The sequence below is a fragment of the Parambassis ranga genome, chromosome 7 (assembly GCF_900634625.1).
Source record: "Parambassis ranga chromosome 7, fParRan2.1, whole genome shotgun sequence".
NCBI classification, from domain to species: domain Eukaryota; kingdom Metazoa; phylum Chordata; class Actinopteri; family Ambassidae; genus Parambassis; species Parambassis ranga.
Genome location: NC_041028.1, coordinates 16,091,458 through 16,113,782, shown reverse-complemented (window position 1 = coordinate 16,113,782; position 22,325 = coordinate 16,091,458). Strand labels below are relative to the sequence as shown.

The following is a 22,325-nucleotide window of genomic DNA, read 5'->3' as shown; positions in this document are numbered from 1 at the left end:
CCCTGAAGACCAAAAAAAATTCACATAGTTATTGTTTTTACTGTTGTGCCCTCAAGAGTAACTGCTTAAGTGAGCTTACATCATCCTTTAAAAAGATGCAAAAGTCCATTAAATTGCGACTCAACTTTTCACATCCTTTGCTGGGGCTTCAGTGTTTGGAAGTAACTATACTTCACTTCCACTCCTTTTTTCATTCATCCCAGCTGTGCAGAATCTGAAATTTTCTTTCTGTTTTTGTTCTGTTTTTTTTTTCTTTTTTTATCTGTCTCCTCTGAAGGAGGACTCAGAGGTGAAGGATATGATAACATTTTGGCTGTCATCCAGCCTGGAAAAGAAGGCAACCAGCCCGAAGGCATCTCTGAGGACAAAGCAGGAAGATGTGCCACAGCTGAGGAGATCACCTTCATCACCTTCACGGGGTAAGTATCAACATGTAATCCGTAATGGCTTTTTAAGCACACAGTAATTACCTTGGAATCGAATAGGAACACGCACATGCCAATAGGAGTGGCTTTGAAGGGATCCGCATATTTCTCTACACGCTCTAATGCTGCACCGCTAATTGTTTGTGTGTGCACCTCAAGTGTGCAGTAACACCCAGGTGTAATCAGCCCAAGTTCTAAGCATCAAGCATCAAACTGGCCCGTCCTCCCCCTTCGCCACCTCTGCGGTGTTATCTCAATGGCACCAGCTGCTCTTTGCATGATTAGCACACTTTGTGATTAGTGTCAGAAGGGAGTGAACTCAAAGTGCAAGGTGAAGACTTTGGCTGTCTGTTATGGCCTCTTGGTTTTGAACAAGCTTCACTTTGTGTGCTCATTTGGCATCAGGTGTAAGAGAGGGGCTTCACCTTGAATGAAGAGAGCTCACATCTAGTATTTTAAATATTTCAGTTCTTCAGTTTCTCTTTTTGTTTGTAGGCTAAACAGCTGAGCAGTTAGGGGGAACATACACAAATTGTAATAAACTGTTTCTTCCAGTGCAGCACGACAAACACACAAACTATAAGCTACTTCCCTTTTCTGTTACTTCCTATTTTACCATCATTTATTGTTTTCCTCCTATAGGAAAAAGAAATAATATTCAAGCATTTACGTTTGACTCTTCTTTCATTGCCTGCTAAAAATCTCATTGAAAAAACACACAAACATCAACTTACACATCTCTGCAGAGGGTACACAGCTCTGGTTGTTGTAGAGCGTCTTTAACTTAAAGCAAGATTTGTGAGATCAGAAGATCTTCCAAGACCTCAAGCTATAAATGTGTGACCAAAGAAAAATAGTTGGGATCAGTCATGCCCCATGACACCTACTGTCAGCTGTAGTTCTCTGTTGATACCAGAGGTCAGAGGAGACTAGAGGAACTGTAATAAGCACTGGTTCCAACAGAGATCTGCAGAAGGGAATGGTGGTGGATGTGGTGGATTCACACCATAAATCTGTAGCTAACAAATCTGCAGCAACTGTGTGATACTGCCTTATAAGGAATGTTTCTAGTATGTTGTTAGATGTATATAACATCAAGTATGAGGGTTCTGAGGATGAAAGGGTCCAAGCCAGTACTAGAAAGCTACATCTTACATAGTGGTCAGTAAAAGTGATTGTTCTGTGGTAACAAAGCATCTTTTTGGGTTTACAGTCATTAAATAATTTACATTTAACCAAAATGTGTAAGTATACTGCAGTGATTTTGAACACTGTGATCTCACATTGATCAAATCTGAACATTCAGCACAGAATCTCTTCTTGAGACAGACTTCACATCTCCCAGTAAAATATATATGTAATTATTTTTGGTATATTGAAATATGACAGCCCACCATGTCCTCCTGTCAGTGTTCCCTAGTGTTCCATAAACAAGCTTAACATAAGATTAGATGTCAGACTGACCTACATGAAACCCTGTGACAAGCTCTGCTCCCTGCTGCTGTATTGGATGAGCTTTAGTTTTTAGCCATGTGTAACCAGCACATTCTTTGCTTTCTAAGAGTGCAGTGATTAGAATGCAAAACTGACCCTGTGTTTTTTTGTGTTTTTGTGGCGGGGGGTGTTTATGCTTATGCAGGATTTATTTACTGGGGGTTGTCCCCCCCCCCCCCCCCCCCCCCCCCACCACACACACGCACTTTAAAGCGACCTCCCGCTGAAACAAAGTTCTGATTAAATATTCCCCCATCCTGCACAGCAGCCAAAGATAAATGACGTGCCTCAGCTTGCACGGCTCATCCGAACCCAAACCGCTGATTTGCTCTTGTGAATTGATTAAAAGTGTAGTAAACAACACTATATACAGCCACTCAATCCAAGTGGAGTGGACCCTGGTCGTTCACTCGATGATTTCCTCCCTAATGATGCTGTTAAGTTATCTTGGAGGAGAAGAATAGCGCTGATCAGAGCTTAATTCATGGCTGTGTAGTTTTTGGCAACATCTATTAATGACATTTTAATCAAGTGTCCTCTGAGGCTTTTTTTTTCAAGAAGTCTGAATGATTTAGACTAATGTTCAAGAGGAGAATGATACCATTGTTTGAGTTCAGCACGTTAATCATCCTTATCTTTGTTTGAGCATGGTGCTAATGACACCTGCTTCCTGGCCAGTGTGAAATTTGCGCCTTTGTTGCATGGATGTGTGTGAAAAAGCTGCTTTTTATTTGTCAGGATGAAGAAAATTACCTTTTTGGAATGAACCTCTAACTTATTCATGATAGACATCCATATGACCTCCAGAGCAGAAATTCTACTCATGTCCATACATTTTTATTAATCTATAATTTACAATCCCTTGTTGTTTATACATGCATCACACACCAGTTTCTGCTCCTAATGATACGCTGAGAGGAAGAAAATATGGAGAACATCCCGCTGTTTTGACAGAGACTCTAATGATGTATCATCTTTACATATTCATATTTACATAAGTCTCCCTCGTCCCTGCTCGTATAGGTGCTTGTACATCTGGTCAGCTGTCCAAAAAAAGAGAGGCCTCAATAAACATCCAGCTACACATCAGCATGGCTAACGAGGTGTAACATGTTCACCGCGGGCTCGAGGAGTAAAACAGTGAGAAAGCCCTAAAAAACAAAATGGCTGCCAGGGGAAAGTGGGGGGTGGAATGCCAGAGCACATTTGTGACAGAGAGCCAGCCAGTCCGGCACTGTGTCCACTCTGTGTGCATGTTGTCTGAACAGATGGGCGCTACAGTAAGACACCCCAGGCAACCGAAGCAAGTTTCCAAAAGGCCAGTCAAGCCCAGCACAGAGAGTGAGGAAGAGTGGGGGAGAGGAGGACAAAGAGATGTTGGAAAGTATCACCATGGCTACAGACCAAAGATCTCAGGGAGCATTGTTAGACTTTAAACTCAGCGTGACATCTAAATCTGTGTGAAATTGGATAGATTTGTTACGTTTGTAAGTAGTTGTTGTGTTGCAGTGCAGCAGTATATCCTCACCGCGCATCCAATCAACAGAATTAGAAAAGATGACGTTTTACAGTCAGCTTCCATTTCCTCTCACAAACTAATATTCCATTCAATGCGTAACCAAACTACAAAATTAGCTGTGCTGCCAGGTGTGCAGAACATGTGGAGGATATTACAGAGGTGTAAAATGAGCCTGATAAAGACAGGAGATGTATACAGTAGTCAACTAAAATCAAAGGCACACTTGTATAAGAATGGGCTATATAGATGGACTGTATTGATTTTTTTTTTTGCATGTCTTTTTCAGGTCGACAACCACTTACACCTACCTCCCCTCCAGAATCTCCTCAAGGCCCCGGGGTAAGGCTCCCAGTCTTCTGTTGTATTTTACTTCAAATATGTCTGTGTTTGAACTGCACAGGGCTTTCAGAATGCACTATTGCATTCATTGATATCTGATACGCTGATACTCTTCTACTCCTTTAGCCAGTTGTCAATGAACATCAAGACTTTCTTGAATGTCAGTACAGAGCTGTCACAGGCAGGCAGCATCTATGTTAGCTCATTTCTGACAGTTGAAAAACTTGCCAACGTAATGACATCGTTTCATTGATGTGTTAGCAAGGAGCGCTAGTTGCGATGGAAATTCTGAAAATGATGGATGAGAATGCTCGGAGGTCTTAACACTCTTGCACTGCCACCCTGAAAGACAGACAGATAAGATGCTATCTGGAAACTATGACAAGGTTGAACAGTTAGTCCCGAGGATGATATCACCTCACATGTGACGTGAAGTAACCAGACACTGACCTTCGTACAATCTTGTCCAACCGCCTAAAGAAGGAATATTGAAAATTCCCTCACATCAGTCTGTGTCAACCTATCCGCTGATGTCTCAACGTCTCAGGGTTTTGTTGATGATATTGTGTGTAGTGGGCACACTACACACAATATCAAGTGTGTAAGTGTACTGCCCTCTCTCCCTTTGCGACAGACTCACAGAGGCATAGGCTGTGATTCTTTGATCTTTGTCCTTGGTTCTTCATAGTGAATTTTTTTCCGTTTTCAGTTAAAAGCTTGGTATCATAGTGGGGCTATAAGAAGAGGGCGCTCAAGATTTTTATAGCTTCTGTGTTGAGGAAATTTCTTGTTTCCCTTTGTTTTGCATAGATGAAAACCACAGACTGTATATAGAAATGGACAAACCTCACCTTTAGATTTGCCATCTTGTTCGTTCCTGAAGTTAATAAATATGTGCAAAATGATGGATCTGAGGTCACGTATGCAGGCAGCTCACAATCTGAGATCACATAACCTTCTTAATTAAGTAGTAACATACGTAGAGAAGATTGAAGCAAGGCGTCTGGACTTGTAGGGTTTTCTAGAAGACGTTTCGCTGCTCATCCAAGCAGCTTCATCAGTTCTAACTGTTTGGTGGGGAAACATGGTTTATATGTGGTTACAGACCTCAGTGGGTGGGTCTGGGTAAAACTTTAAAAAAAAACTTACAAACAATAGCACTAAATGTTTCCATACTTACCTGTGATGTTCTGGCTGACTGGGCCAGGTGAGTCTAACGACTGGCTAACGACTATGAAACTGCCGGAGGGGGACTGATTGACAGCCCTTTGTTCTTACTGTGAGTATGTGTAAACTTCCTGGGAATGGATGGAATCACTGCATTGTATGTGGTAGAAAGATGATGTCTGAGGCCACCACCTCTGTTAAGGGAAGGTTTTTCCAGTTTAACATAGATGGCTTCCTTAACTCCTCTTTCATACCACCTTTCCTCCCTGTCTAAAATGTGAACGTTGTTGTCCTCAAAGGAGTGTCCTTTGTCTTTGAGGTGGAGGTGAACAGCTGAGTCTTGTCCTGAAGAGGTGGCTCTCCTGTGCTGAGCCATTCTTCTGTGGAGTGGTTGTTTAGTTTCTCCAATGTACAGATCAGAGCATTCCTCACTGCACTGGACTGCCTATATCACATTGCTGTGTTTCTCCCTGGGAATCTTATCCTTCGGGTGAACCAGTCTCTGTCTCAGTGTTGTCATAGGTTTGAAATGGACCGGGATGTCATGGTTGTTGAAGATCCTGCGGAGTTTCTCTGATACTCCTGACACATATGGAATGGAGATGTTCTTTCTCCGCCTGGTGTTGTCCTTCTTCTTGTTGTTGGGGGGTCTTGTTTTTGTGGCTTTGATGAGTGCCCACTTCGGGTAGCCACATGTTTGCAGGGCCTTCCTGATGTGGTGTTGCTCCTTCTTCTTCCCCTCTGAGCTGGTGGGTACAGTTTGTGCTCTGTGCTGCAGGGTCCTGATGACTCCAAGTTTGTGTTCCAGTGGGTGGTGTGAATCAAACAACAGGTACTGGTCCGTGTGTGTGGGTTTCCTGTACACTTCCACATTGAGGCTCCTGTCCTCCTCAATATGTACTGTGCAGTCCAAGAAGGCCAGATTGTTGTCCTTGGTGTCCTCGCGAGTGAACTTGATGTTATTATCCACTGCGTTGATGTGTTCTGTGAACCGTTCCACTTCGTTAGTCTTGATTTTGACCCAGGTGTCATCCACATATCTAAACCAGTGGGTGGGGGTGGTTCCAGGATAGGAACTCAGGGCTCTTCTCTCCACTTCTTCCATGTAGAGGTTGGCCACAATAGGAGACACAGGTGATCCCATCGCACAGCCGTGCTTCTGTCTGTAAAAGTTCCCATTGTACTGGAAATAAGTGGTGGTCAGGCAGAGGTCCAGCAGGTCACAGATGTGGTCTGGCGTTAGGTTGGTTCTCTCCTTGAGTGTGCTGTCTTGTGTGAGGCAAGTCCTTACCATCTCTGTGGCTTCTGGTGTAGGGATGCAGGTGAACAAGGAGGTGACATCAAATGAGACCATGGTGTCATCTGGGTCCATTTGGATCTTCTCCACCTTGTTCACAAAGTCCTGCGAGTTGTGAATGTGATGTGGTGTGTCACCTACCAGTGGTGTCAGGAGTTCAGCCAAGTGCTTAGCCACGTTGTATGTGACTGAGTTTGTGCTGCTGACGATGGGTCTGAGGGGGACTCCTTCCTTGTGTATCTTGGGGAGTCCATACAGGCGTGGAGTGGCTTCCCCCGGATACAGTCGAAAATAGAGCTTGCGGTTGATGATTTGGTCCTTCTCCAGTTTTTGTAGGTAGCTGACTAGTTTCTTCTTGTAGTTTCCGGTGGGGTCCCTCTTCAGTGTCTCATATGTGGCTGTGTCACTGAGGAGTTCTGTCACTTTGGCGTGGTAGTCCTGTGTGTTGAGCACCACTGTGCATCTTCCTTTGTCTGCTGATAAGATGGTGATGTCCCGGTCCTTTTGTAATGCAATCAGGGCCTTCCTTTCGTCACTGGAGAGGTTGGATGGCGGTGCTTTAGCAGTGGAGAGTGTGGCTGTGACCTTCAAGCGGAGTTGCTCAGCTTCTGTGTCTGTCAGGTTGTTGTTCTTGATGGCTGACTCTGTGGCTGTGATGAGGTCCACCACTGGAATCTGCTCTGGCGAGATGGCAAAGTTGAGTCCTTTGGCCAACACGTCTTTTTCCGGCTGGCTCAGTTGTCTGTCTGAAAGGTTCTTTACCCATTTGTCCTGGGTGTCCTGCTGTGGCAGTGAGTGGTCTTCCCTCCTCCATGTGTGAAGGTTAGCTGTATTTTTAACAGAGAAAACAGTTTTCAATTTATGGAATTTGCGTTTTTGTCGTTCCTTACCCCTGGTGTGCTGTGCCGTCTGGACTTTTTCAGTCAGTTTGATGACTTCATCCATGACTTCGCTGGGTAGGAGGGTGGCCAGCGAAGTCATGGATGAAGTCATCAAACTGACTGAAAAAGTCCAGACGGCACAGCACACCAGGGGTAAGGAACGACAAAAACGCAAATTCCATAAATTGAAAACTGTTTTCTCTGTTAAAAATACAGCTAACCTTCACACATGGAGGAGGGAAGACCACTCACTGCCACAGCAGGACACCCAGGACAAATGGGTAAAGAACCTTTCAGACAGACAACTGAGCCAGCCGGAAAAAGACGTGTTGGCCAAAGGACTCAACTTTGCCATCTCGCCAGAGCAGATTCCAGTGGTGGACCTCATCACAGCCACAGAGTCAGCCATCAAGAACAACAACCTGACAGACACAGAAGCTGAGCAACTCCGCTTGAAGGTCACAGCCACACTCTCCACTGCTAAAGCACCGCCATCCAACCTCTCCAGTGACGAAAGGAAGGCCCTGATTGCATTACAAAAGGACCGGGACATCACCATCTTATCAGCAGACAAAGGAAGATGCACAGTGGTGCTCAACACACAGGACTACCACGCCAAAGTGACAGAACTCCTCAGTGACACAGCCACATATGAGACACTGAAGAGGGACCCCACCGGAAACTACAAGAAGAAACTAGTCAGCTACCTACAAAAACTGGAGAAGGACCAAATCATCAACCGCAAGCTCTATTTTCGACTGTATCCGGGGGAAGCCACTCCACGCCTGTATGGACTCCCCAAGATACACAAGGAAGGAGTCCCCCTCAGACCCATCGTCAGCAGCACAAACTCAGTCACATACAACGTGGCTAAGCACTTGGCTGAACTCCTGACACCACTGGTAGGTGACACACCACATCACATTCACAACTCGCAGGACTTTGTGAACAAGGTGGAGAAGATCCAAATGGACCCAGATGACACCATGGTCTCATTTGATGTCACCTCCTTGTTCACCTGCATCCCTACACCAGAAGCCACAGAGATGGTAAGGACTTGCCTCACACAAGACAGCACACTCAAGGAGAGAACCAACCTAACGCCAGACCACATCTGTGACCTGCTGGACCTCTGCCTGACCACCACTTATTTCCAGTACAATGGGAACTTTTACAGACAGAAGCACGGCTGTGCGATGGGATCACCTGTGTCTCCTATTGTGGCCAACCTCTACATGGAAGAAGTGGAGAGAAGAGCCCTGAGTTCCTATCCTGGAACCACCCCCACCCACTGGTTTAGATATGTGGATGACACCTGGGTCAAAATCAAGACTAACGAAGTGGAACGGTTCACAGAACACATCAACGCAGTGGATAATAACATCAAGTTCACTCGCGAGGACACCAAGGACAACAATCTGGCCTTCTTGGACTGCACAGTACATATTGAGGAGGACAGGAGCCTCAATGTGGAAGTGTACAGGAAACCCACACACACGGACCAGTACCTGTTGTTTGATTCACACCACCCACTGGAACACAAACTTGGAGTCATCAGGACCCTGCAGCACAGAGCACAAACTGTACCCACCAGCTCAGAGGGGAAGAAGAAGGAGCAACACCACATCAGGAAGGCCCTGCAAACATGTGGCTACCCGAAGTGGGCACTCATCAAAGCCACAAAAACAAGACCCCCCAACAACAAGAAGAAGGACAACACCAGGCGGAGAAAGAACATCTCCATTCCATATGTGTCAGGAGTATCAGAGAAACTCCGCAGGATCTTCAACAACCATGACATCCCGGTCCATTTCAAACCTATGACAACACTGAGACAGAGACTGGTTCACCCGAAGGATAAGATTCCCAGGGAGAAACACAGCAATGTGATATATGCAGTCCAGTGCAGTGAGGAATGCTCTGATCTGTACATTGGAGAAACTAAACAACCACTCCACAGAAGAATGGCTCAGCACAGGAGAGCCACCTCTTCAGGACAAGACTCAGCTGTTCACCTCCACCTCAAAGACAAAGGACACTCCTTTGAGGACAACAACGTTCACATTTTAGACAGGGAGGAAAGGTGGTATGAAAGAGGAGTTAAGGAAGCCATCTATGTTAAACTGGAAAAACCTTCCCTTAACAGAGGTGGTGGCCTCAGACATCATCTTTCTACCACATACAATGCAGTGATTCCATCCATTCCCAGGAAGTTTACACATACTCACAGTAAGAACAAAGGGCTGTCAATCAGTCCCCCTCCGGCAGTTTCATAGTCGTTAGCCAGTCGTTAGACTCACCTGGCCCAGTCAGCCAGAACATCACAGGTAAGTATGGAAACATTTAGTGCTATTGTTTGTAAGTTTTTTTTTAAAGTTTTACCCAGACCCACCCACTGAGGTCTGTAACCACATATAAACCATGTTTCCCCACCAAACAGTTAGAACTGATGAAGCTGCTTGGATGAGCAGCGAAACGTCTTCTAGAAAACCCTACAAGTCCAGACGCCTTGCTTCAATCTTCTCTACGTATGATGATGACCTGGATGACTGAGAATCTTCATCAACAATTAAGTAGTAACCTCAGTGTAATTTTAATGGGCAGCTATGTGAAAAAAATAACAGCTTTCTGTAGCAACAAAATGATAAAGTTGCTCAACTGTGGGTCAACTTCCTCCGTAGGCTTTTCTTACAGAGCAAAGAAACATGATAAATGTGCTTGTCTGTACTACCTCCAGCAGCCCCTTGCACATTGGCACAGCCCCATCCTTGTTCCATCTGCAAGGATCATAAATCTTTACAAACACTCACAATTTTGTCAACACATTTTACAGGTGAGCCTATAAATTAGGAAGCCTAATTGAAGAATGCATATTTATCTTTATGCTTTTTCGGTCTTTTATTGGGTATATCAAAACATACTGCTACCCTGCAGACACACTGGATGCAGCTGGGTTGTCAAAGGAAAGATGGAAGCATGTGGGTGAAAGATTACAAAATGTCTGCGCGTGTCAATCATTGAATACTTAAATAAACACTGAAACCACACAGGTAATGCTTATGATGATAATCACACCTAGTTGCATTCAATCAGATGAAATGTCACATTAACATTAAAGGCTTCACACAGGAGACTCATATACTGGTGATCAATTCTACACTAACTCTACAGCCTGTTTAATGGCTCTATAATTGTGTATTCGTGACACGAGCTTTGAATCATAGAATAAGATACCAACACTAACCGTATGAGGCGCATACCGACACTGTGTGGATAGTATGTGTATTCGTCCTGGCTGAACTAAGTCGGGCGTAGCCATCATCCCTCAGCCTGAGTGGAAGTGCCAGTGGAGAGACTGGAAGTAGTGATAGATGGTGCTCTCTCTCACTCAGGATGAGGCCACAGACGCACACACACACACACACAGTGTAACATAGATCCACAGAGCGGAGGAGGGAGGAGAGAGATCAGCTCTGTTTCAGCGTTGGCCCTCCTGAGCCAAAATGAGTCTGTATTGTCGACTCATTTTAAATTGAACCGGCAGGGGCCGAGAGCCGTGGGAGCGCTGCACCCATGAACTCTACAAATCGACCCTCATTTTGATTAGGCAGCAAGGGCGGTGGAAGCCTACAAGTGGGCAGCTCCCAGTGGCTGAGAGGAGACGACCGTGAGCATACTTGGGCAGCTCTTCGGGGAAGACATTAAAGAAGCTGGGGCTTAATGGGATATACAGTGCAGCCAACAATCAACAGTTTGTTCCCAATAGCAAACAGGCCAAATTAATATGTGTGTTTTTGTTTGAACATATGTGACAATCCTGGTTGTTTTTTACTGTAAATCTTTACTATATTTCCACGTTTTAGAGGCCAAAGTTCACCTGCATTTTCCCTAAAGGAGCAATTAACTTTGCTCCAGAAGGGAAGTGGAAACATAAGACGGGGAAAATGGTAAATTTAAAAAAAAATAAAAATCAGTGACCATGTTGGCCACAAGTAGCAATTATAGGATAACAGAACATTGTATTTAAAAACATCATCATTAGGCATCCTTTGTAAGACCTCCAGCCTTAAGACTGGAGGCAGAAATCTGAGCAAAGGTGCTGCGTATAAAGTTTATTTTACATATTTAAAATGCACTAATTAGAAGCTTTTTTAAGCCTCGTATATATATGTTTTTTTCCCCTGATATGCAAAAGCAGCACAACACAGTTGATAAAGTTTACTAACTAGCTGTTAAAATTCGTCTCAAAGAATCAGAGTAAATGCACCTGCCTGTTTTTACATATCCTTGAGTAAATAATGATGTAGAGCAAGCAGTCATTAGTGCCCTGGCTGCTAAGTGTGCAGATCAGATATTCATCTTATGGCCATCCAGGATTCTACAGAAAGAAACGAACCAGTGAAAAAAAACATGCGTGTGAAGCCGTGCCACTGCTGTTGGCAGCCACCCTACAATTCATCTCGAGCTGCTGCGAAGGAGTCACAGATACAGTCCCTCTGTCTCTGCCACCCCTTTCAAACATACTGATATAAAAATATACTTCTTCAGTGCTACAGTGATTTTCCCTGTTCAACAAATCTTTCTTTTCCTCTTCAACATGGCTGTCAAGTGCTGATTAGTCAATGGCATCCTTCTCTGTAAACAAGCTGTATGCTCCAGCTCCGTCTGAAGGCATTGTTGGATCTGACAGCTTTCCCTTGCTTGTATAAATTATTGATCCTCGACACTCTTCGGTTTGCTGCGGTGCAGAATACTAAAGATCCTGGTGGTATTTATAGCAGACATTTGGGAGAGCAGCTGAGTTTGTTTGCCTCTGTTGATGATGATTTCTCTCATCAGGCCACGGTCATGTTTTGGAGGGGTTGTGCTCCTGCTCTGTTGACCCAGGTGGTCGTGCATTCCGCGGGCCGAAGGTGAAGCCGTGTTTCCCTTTGTAGCAGGCAGAGGGCTCGGTTGGCAGCTGGCACGGGCTGAGTCAGATCTCATTTTTGCAGCCCTCCTTCACAGAGAGTTGGTGTCTCATGCTTGTACCCAGTGAAAATAATATCCAGGTTTTCTCTGCTATGTTTAGTGTATGATTCTATTTTAGCGCAGCTGTAAAAGAGAAGTCAAAGTATAACTATCTCTGTGTAGCTGATACTAAAGGACTGAAGTAAACAACAAGGTGTATATGATTATCAATTGGAGCTATGTAGAGATACATTTTTGTGTCTAAGCGTAAGTGGATTTCTTTGAAATCATAATTTCTGTTGATGTTATAGTGCTAATCTGTTTAATAAATTTGCTAGCACTCATCTATGGACACTACTTATTGGCATGGCCACCCAGTGTGTAATGCTGGGGAGCAGCATGACCCCTGCTTTCCTTGTGGACATGTAATCTTATCCAGACCAAAAACTAATTTCTGGGGCTGAGAAATAAAAAAAAGTTCCTCATTAATGTACACACAGCACCCCATATTGACAGAAAAAACACAGAATTGTTGATTTGATTTTTGCAGATTTATTAAAAAAGAGAGAAAGAGAAAGTTAAATATGACATGGTCCTAAGTATTCAGAGCCTTTGCTCAGTATTAAGTAGAAGCACCCTTTTGATCTAATACAGCCATGAGTTTTTTTGGGAAAGACACAAGTTTTTAACACCTGGATTCTGGGATCCTCTGCCATTCCTCCTTGCAGATTCTGTCAGGTTGGATGGTAAACGTTGGTGGACAGACATTTCCGCTTAGAATTAGGGCTAAAAAGTTCTATCTCGGTCTCATTAGACCACAGAATCTTGGAGTCCTTCAGGTGTTTTTTAGCAAACTCCATGGCTTTCAGGTGTCTTGCACTAAGAGGCTTCTGTCGTCATCACTGCAGCCCCTTGTGGAGGGCTGCAGTGATGGTTGACCTTCTACAACTTTCTCCCATCTCCTGACTTCATCTCTGGAGCTCAGCCACAGTGATCTTTGGGTTCTTCTTCACCTCTCTCACCAAGGCTCTTCTCCCCCGATAGCTCAGTTTGGCTGGACGGCCAGCCCTAGTAAGGGTTCTGGTCGTCCCAAACTTCTTAGGAACCTTAAGTGCAGCAGCAATGTTTTTGAAACCTTGGCCAGATCTGTGCCACAATTCTGTCTCTGAGCTCTTTGACCTTTGACCTCATGCTTCTTATTGGCTCTAACATGCACTGTGAGCTGTGAGGTCTTCTACAGACAGGTGTGTGTCTTTCCTAATCTAGTCCAATCAGTATCATCAAACACAGCTGGACTCAGATGAAGGTGTAGAACCATCTGAAGGATGACGAGCCAACGAGCCAACTCTAGATGTTCCGCTATTTCCTGTCTCCCCCCATGCCCTTCTCCACCCACCTTTACACACCTGTTCTTCCATTGCCACTAATTAAACCAATCAAGTTTCTCACTCCATCAGTTTTTATCTTGCTATTTTGTTCCAATCACTACTTGTTGTATCTTCGTATGTAGCTGTTGGGTTATTCATTATTGAACTGTTATTGTCTTTCATCACACACTCTGTACACCAGTCCTGACTCACTGGTTTGTATAAGAGCAGAATTAAAGTTGTGTACGTGAGTAGTAACAAAATTATAAGCATGACTTGCTTGTGAGAACTGTGTAACTGTGTTTGAGCTGCTGTGTCGGCTCTCTTTTGGCAAGCAGAGTCTTGTCAGTGTAAACTCACACTAGAGATACCTCTTTACATAGACTTTCAAACATTTTTTGATGTCCGATGTCCATCACCATCTTGGCACCTGACTGTACCCTAAATCCTGGCTAAGACTATTAAAACACCCCTAAAAATCATAAAAAAGTGGACAAAACTGCCCAAATCCTTAAACTGGCCAAACTGGTATCTGCTCATTTGTGGAACTGCAGTTTTTGACACTTCAACTGTGGACAACAACACTGCTCATTTTTAGTCATATTTATTTACCTAAAATGAGTTCAACTGAAAGCTCTGACAAGTTATATTTGCATGTTCTGAATATTCAAAGATCGTTTCCTTTGTGGACTTGGAGGGTTGTACCCTGTTACTGAAGTGCAGGCTGTTAAAACAGCTAGATACGTTTTACCCAGTATTCAGACACATAGATCTGATTCTTCTTTGAGGAATACGTGCCTGTACTTTTTCACTGTTGATCTTCAAACTTGGCTTCTGTTTAAACCTTTTGTCATCAGTTGACTTCCATAATCCCTATTTACACACACACACACACACACACACACACACACACACACACACACTATATACACACATGTAGGTTCACCAAACCCAGAATGTGAACAGATGATCTATTTGGCTGTCAGGGCAAACAGGCTGAGTTCAGAACATTGGCAGCCACAGCAATGCCACTACTAATTGCCTTGCTCTACGTATTCTCCTGGTGTGTGATTCTCTCATGCAGAGTGTATCTGGTGTCTTTCACACCCTCTGTGTGCAGAACTGGGTGACTCAGTGTGGGTGATCACATGCATGTGTGTGTAAAATGTGATTTGGCTCAGAGGTGCTTGCACGGATTGACTTGTGACTGGCAGTCCACTTGCCTGTGACGGTTTGGGAACATTTTGAATTGTGAGAACATTTTGACCAATCCTAACAGCTGAAACAGCTCACTTTAGGGTCGAGCCTACACCTAGCCGGCTCTCTTACTGAGAGTAAGATTATGAAGATTTCTGTGCAGTTTAAATACCTCTGGGCAGCAATCAGCCCTTGAGTATCTCAGTTTTGTCAGAAATACACAGAAGAGCAACTGATGCTTATGTTTAGAGTGCAGTCAAAGCAGCACATGCTGTTTCAATAAACAAATCTGCCTTTTTACCATCATGCCATGAGGAATTGATTTCATTTGATTTCATGCTGCATGCTGCACACACAAGAGGGCATGGTAATGTTTACTGAGAGGTGTGCAGCCTGTCACCTGCAGCTCTTCATCAAACAAACTACTCCTCCATCACTCTCCTTAAAAACTGACCTGGTGGTGGTATTTAAATTTACATTTACACACCGTCTGGTGCCATGCAGAAGTGTAGAGAACCTCTCTGAAACTAGGATCTTCTTGTTTGTGAGCAATCGTTATATTGCTAAGCAACAAGTTACAAAACAGCTGAATCTAGGCCACTTGCACATTTTCAGAGGAAAGAAAGGTGCAAACATTAGTACTCTGATGCAACATTTTTTGGTATATTTCAGCACTCCCTGTGCCTATTGAGAAGTAGCAACTTTTAGTACAAAAGTTAGGGTCAGCTTAATCTCATCAGTCTCACCAACCTGCAGCTGGATGAGTCATTACAAAGTAATGCTCCTAAATTTCCAATTCTGCTGCACATCCCAGTGTTTCCAAGGAGACCTGATCTGTGCAGAAATGTGTATAAAACACCTCACAGAGCATCTGTGATGCTTCCATAGGAGAAACTGTCAAATCCTCTGTTATATATACATTTTTGAGCTCCATTCAGTTCAATTCCTCACAAACATGTCATAACTAATGGGATGTGTGCTCATCAGTGGGTGAGGGAGCATCCCCTGTTTCGGAGCTCTGAGAGCCATTTGTTTTAGCAGTTTCAACAAGAGCCACTAATATACATTAAAGACACAGTTATTGAAGAAGACAGCAAAAGATAACAGCTTTCCCAAATTACATGGAAGTCACACAGTCCTGATTCTGCTGTCATTTCCTTGTTAAAAAATGACACTATATGTTTAGCATGTCGGCTTTGACTGTGCTCACCACCAGACAGAAACAGAAATTAGAAAAGTTAAATCTAACATGGAAAACAACTGTGGTGACAGACGTTTTAACAGACAGACAAACAAGCAACACTTTAAGAAATAATTGGGGTGGAGAACATTGGCTAAGCAGCCCATATACAAATCTAATAAATGACATACAGAATAACATGTTAAAACCAAGCGGCAACCTCAGGGGCTCAGACCTGAAGCCCATGAAGTGTCAAAACTTGTAGTTCATGCCACAACCACTGGTGGCTGGCTCCAGAAGAGTCATTTCCCATAGACTCCCATGTTAAAATGGCCGACTTCACAGCATAAAAAAACATGTTTACAGCCTGGTACAAAAAACCACTCTGGTCTCTAATGATCCCTTCTAGTTTCAGTTTTAATTAATTAATTATAGTTACTGCTTTGAGTGACAGGTGGTTGCTGTATCACAGCACGAGGTTACTGCTTCAATCCTCTTTCTCTGTATTTTTAGTTTTGGCAGACTGTGATATTGCCAACATGGCGGCGGTTGGAGCGCCCCGGAGCCTTCCACTGAGCCTCAAAACAGCTCTTACAAAACAAACGGGTGACATCACAGAAGCTCTGCCCATAGTTTTTACTGTCAATGGTTAAAACATGCCCCCTAGTGGCTGGTTACAACATATTTGACCTCTACTGCACAGACTCCGAGATTTCTTGTTCTTGTAAATGAGTTTTGAATCACATTTGTATGATGGGTAGAGCCGCCTCATCCATCTTTATATACAGTGTATGACCACACCTCTTTATGTTAAAGGAGGAGCCATAGGTTCTAGTATTTTTTTTCTAAATGACTTTCACATTTGTAGCTTTAATGACAACGGTTGAGCTTTCTTTAGCTTTATTTAACCAAAACTGATTTAATATCCAGAAAGTATAAAGTTACATAGACGGTATGATTGAGACCAAATCACATTTCTTGTCTGACTCGACTGTATCAGTGATGTGCTTCTCGAAGTAGCTAAGAGTAGATCTGCTGCAGTTTTGCTTAGACATCTATTAGATTAGACTTTGTGACACCTCGTCTTTGGTGCCTCCCTGTGGAGAGTCATCTCACCTCAGACAGAAGCTCCGGGGCAGACTCACTCTCTCCACAGATGTAAGACCCCCAGGATTAGTTTGAGGTGGAGTATTTCTGTACGTACTTTACTGCCAGTGCCAATTAAAACTGGATAAATAACGCTGGGATGATCACAATCTCATAAATTAATATCAAATTAATAAGTGTTCAAGTTTAATTTCAGATAAATAAATAGTGCTGCAGGCTGTGGGAAATAACTGAACCATCCCCTTTAAGTCTAGAATAATCTTCCCTGTGTTTACCATAGAGTGCAGGTGGAGTGCCATACTGTCATGCACAAGTCTCTATATCAGTTGTGATGAATATGTTTGCATCCCAAATCCTTAAGACAACAGTAAACAACAACACAAACTCAACTCTGAACATTCTCTTTGCTCCATATGTCTTCAGAAGCAGCAGTTTGGAATTGGACCTGCTGGAGGATGACAACTTTAAAAGATTGTGGGTGGGAAAGCGGGTGGAGTTGAAAAGGGCTTATAAGTGCCAAAGCAGTGTAATGAGCTGTTGTTGTCATCAGAGACAGTGCGTGTGTGTGTGTGTGTCTCTCTCTGGCGTAAAGTATATTCCTTAGCCCTCTTGTTCATAATCATAATAATAACAGCGAATCATTTGCATTGTTTCTCTGCAGCTCTCACTGTCTCAGCTGGCAGCTACTTCACGCTACCCGACCATCAGCCACTCCAGCTCAGCGTTGCCGTGGCAACAGTCATTTCCTTCTCTGCTCCATCCTTCCCCGTTGGCATCGGCCCACCAGCTGTCACATGTCGTAAGATTTCCACCCCCGTTTGCTCACACTCACACACACACTCACACACACACACACACACAGTCTTGTATTCATACTTCTTGCACGCATTGAAAGAAAATACACAAGCATTAAGAAAAAAAAAGAGGACAAGGATACATTTACAAGGTTCACATTCAAACATAAAAACACACAACATGCTATGTAACACTTAATACATCCCCAAGGATATGCAGGCAGATATTTATAAAGAGTTCAAAGACACGCTCACCTGTGCAGCATTCAGCTCCTACCTCACACACACGCACATACAGCCCCTAAACTGAACACCAGCCCGGTACACTCTTTGTCTTTGGAGCTGCTGGAGGTGCTGAAGCTGCTTTTTTTCATCTTTCTAATCAAAAGAAACATTATTCTTTCACTTGACTTTTCAATGCTTTCTACACAGGCTGCTTCCTTTTTCTTCTGTATCCTGTATAACCTCATGTGTTACCTTCTATGCCTTGTCTAGATCAACTTTTGTTCATTATTTTGACTATTAGCTGCCTATGGTGTAAATAAAATGTATTTTTTGTAATAATTTAGCAGATTGCCTTTAAACCGCTTCCACAGAAATGTACATTTCTTGTAGCGAATGCTGTTTAACACAGCTTTTGCCTGATTTAATCCACATTCATCCCACTGAAGTAGCATGAAGGTGATAATAGAAATTACATCTGACTCTGGTAACAAGCTTATGCATCTGAGCATCCTATCATTGCAGCCAGGGGATACACTGCAGAAAAAAGTGGAATTCAGCTGTACTCCTCTGATTTTAATAACTCTGCTGAATAATTTCCTGATATGATGCAGGCGTCACCTGTTCCTCTCTCTTGTAGGTGTAGAATTGGCTGGCAGAGTCATTTTGCTTTTGAATGCAGCCTTTGCTAAATAAGAGCATGTTCACCCACTAAGATGCATATATTTGGGAATCAGCACACTGGTTTAAAAAAAAAAAAAGTCTTACAGAATGGTGAGAAAATCATAACACTGTAATCCTGGGATTAACCCTGAATCTTTTTTGTGCTTATCAAAATCAGTTTTCACACTCTTATATGATGTATACTATACCTCTTTGATGTAGGGAAAACAACAACAAAAAAAAACACCGCTGGTGTTTGGAAAGTATGGGGATTTGTTTGGCTGCAGTTCAGTCACATGCTGAAACTGGTGAGCACGTGTTTTTTTTTTCCTTAGGAATCATCACAAAGTAGCAATAAAAATAGCAATAAAGATTTCATATGGGGATCGTAGCATTCACAGTTTCCTCAATGCATTATTGAACTTACAGAGCAGTTTGTCATGTGCACAAGGACACACAGGATATACAGTGGTGCTTGTTTTTACACTGTTCGCCAAGGACTTCCAACTTTCAGATCTTAACTATTAACCATGGTCATTTTATCTATGTATAAAAGTCAGGATTCCTATGACTTACCTATGACTATGACTTAAAATGGAAAAAGCTTATAGTAGATCCATATGATGATGTTATAGTGCAGTCGGATCATGGGCCAGCTGAACAACCTGCTTTGGAGAGGCCGACCTAGCGACACGGAGCTTCTTTCTGGTTGTGATGCAACTGACAGCAATCAGTTCAGCTGGATTCCAGACATGATGAAGAATGTTTGCTGCCCTACTTGGCCCACTTATTTATTTATTTATTTTTATTTGTTTGTTTTCTCATCCTATAAAGTAGGTTGAACTCAGATATTCAGCTATTTGGATATCAATTTTTTTGTCAAACAGGTGACTGATTGGAGAAATCTCTGAAAAAAAATACTCAGAAAAAGTAATTAAACTTTATAGCACACAGATCCAAGATCTACATGCGGTAGAATATAAATACAGGCACAGCTCTGAGAAGGTTCTGAAGTTATGAGAGATAATGGGTAATACATGATTTAGGTCTGTGACGCAGTTTGACCTGTTTTCCTGATATCTCTTTTGTTGGGGATCATTTATAATAATATTGATAATGATAAATAATAAGTTAGTGATGACATTATATTGCTATTGCACTTATTTCATATCATGTGCGTCATGTTCTCTTCTTGTACTCCCCCTCCAAACAAAAGATATTTGTTATAGGGTTATTCTGAAGGTCTGGATTTCGAAAAAAAATTCATTCATTCATTCATTCATTCATTAGCTCATCTTATGAAATACAATAGGATTTCCAATATTACCTGGGATTAGCTTCTGTGCAACAGAAGATTTGGATCTGTCTATCCAAATCTTGAGTTGAAGTAAATGTATCGCCCACATGAATCAGCCTCATTAACCAAAACCTGATCAAAGTATTTTGCCAATATCAGGGCCGATATTGATATTACTATAGGAACAGGGCCTCTCTAAATTCAACACAAGGCATATTATGGTCTGCAGTGTGCCTGAGGCCCGGTGATGAGCTGCTCTCTGTGCACTAGGGCTTTTACAAGTCCATGAGCCTGTTGGAGTTAAAGTGTGTGGGCACTTGGGTTTAGCCTGTATGTAGGATCTGTAATTCCAGCCACTGTATCTAAACAGCTAATGTGATGTGTCCCATGTGTACACAGTGAATCGCTGTCATTGGTGCACTCTCCTCTTTATATTTACTGTTTGTCATTCTCCTTTGTGATCACTGTGGATTGTAGGTGCTGTGTCATAGCTGTCCTGGCCTGTCTACCTGCATTTTACTGTATGCCTCAGCACAGCTAAGAAGGACTTTGCTCATATTCTAACTAGACAGCAGTAGCTTTAATGGGGTTTCTCCTGTATTTCATGCTGAAAATCCATATAGCTTAAGCTATGAATCATATTGCAGGAATAATCCAGGAACTGGGGATCAAGGCTTACTGGAGATAACAATATAATCAGAAACACAATATAGCTAAAAAAAGACACGATTCAATTTGGTTTTGAAAGACTGACTGGGTCGTGCTTCCAAAAAAAAAAAACCTATTCAATCACTTTTTTAGCAACACTAAAAAGTTGAATATGTTGTTTTCCTTTAATAAATTTAAATATCATTCCTGAAGTTAAATAAGGACATCTAATACAGTTTTTATTTCATTTTTTCCAACGAGCCATAGAGCGTTAGAAGCACAAACAGGGAAGGATGAAAATAAAATATTCATATTCTTCTTGCGGCCCACTGTGTTATTAATCTATCTAGACTCAGTAACTAAAGAAAATCCAAAGACTAGGAACTGTTTTCCACCCAAATGCACCAGCTACGAATGTTTACATTATTGAGGCTAAAGCACAAGCCTGTTGTCATGGTTACATGGACACTACCTTCTGCACAGTGAAGCAGTTTGTTGCTGCTAGAAAATTGCTATTATACAGTTCCATTATGTAAGCCATTCTTCGCAACAACAACAATAACAATCTGCGCAGCTAGCATCGCAGACGAGATGCTAACATCCGATTTTGTGTACTGTCCCTTTAAATCACTTTGCAGAATGTATGTCGCTTTTAACCTTGCAGCCTGAACACACCTGCCGATAAAAAGCACTCCTCATGTGTCATCACACTGATAGCATCCACTTCAGATGAAGCCATTAGTGTAGGCATCATGCCATCATGCATCCTCTTTAAGTTATTACATCGCATGCGGTGTGATCGGTATAGAGGAACACGCGTGTGCATGTTGTACACATGTAGCCTGGTGACTTGTGTGGAGGTTATCAGCAGCTAGAATGTGTCCCATGCACACATATCAAAGACCAGAGACAAAGGGGGGGGAACAAAAAGCTTGACTGGAAAATGACACCATTAGCACTTCTTAGCTAATTATCTGTGCTAATACCCCTCCAGCTGCGTGTCTGTCAATGACAATGAGAGAGGGGATTAATGTTTGTCTCCAAAAAATGTTGAAATGTTGAATTGATCCGTAGCCATAAGCTGTGCTGTTTCTTTTCAGAAATAGTTACTAGAAGCAAAAATAGATATGAAGAAATTGTGTTTATATGCAAGAATGTCATTAAATGCATTGCAGATTCAAAGTGTAAACAATAAGTTGTTGACATTTATTATTGTGATGCCAGAATACTGTTCATTTTAGAAACATTCCTAGATGTTATTTACCATGTGAAGCATACTTTTAATCTGGTAACACTTGTAGTCAAGGTACAGTTCATATACATACCTAAGTAATGCTTAATTTAAGGTAATGAATATTAATGTTGCATAAGTATATGGATTTTTACTCTTATTATAAAGTGTTACTGGCAATCCAAAGCTGAGAAATCACCCCTCATAGATGTGCTATATTCTTACATTATAGCAACACTTGCATCTTCATTAGCAACCAGTGGGACACAGGCAGACACGGGGGAATGGAATAGTATTGCAAGACGGACAAACACATGCTTCCTTATTAGATTTGCAAAGAAACAATACAACAGGGAGCGATACATCAGCATACCCATCTCATTTTACTGCAACAGGCCTTTTCTGCCAGAGCACCTGTGTCAGATATGCTGCTCTTCCATAAGGTTAAGAAATAGTACGGGCACACCTTACCACTTACTGTTGGCATTATGTTCATCTCAGGTACTGTATACTTATGGGGCAACAATTGAAAACACACCAAATATTA

The 22,325-nt window shown here is 42.5% G+C and overlaps 1 protein-coding gene across 1 annotated transcript in view; it reads left to right on the top strand.

The window, feature by feature from the left end:
- The window catches only part of nphp4 (nephronophthisis 4), a 141,348-nt gene that overhangs the window by 71,020 nt on the left and 48,003 nt on the right, over window positions 1-22,325 (top strand). The window contains exons 10-12 of the mRNA XM_028409859.1: window positions 278-419; window positions 3,725-3,777; window positions 17,585-17,722. Of these exons, the coding sequence (XP_028265660.1) occupies window positions 278-419; window positions 3,725-3,777; window positions 17,585-17,722 (333 nt within the window). The remainder of the gene's footprint in view (window positions 1-277; window positions 420-3,724; window positions 3,778-17,584; window positions 17,723-22,325) is intronic.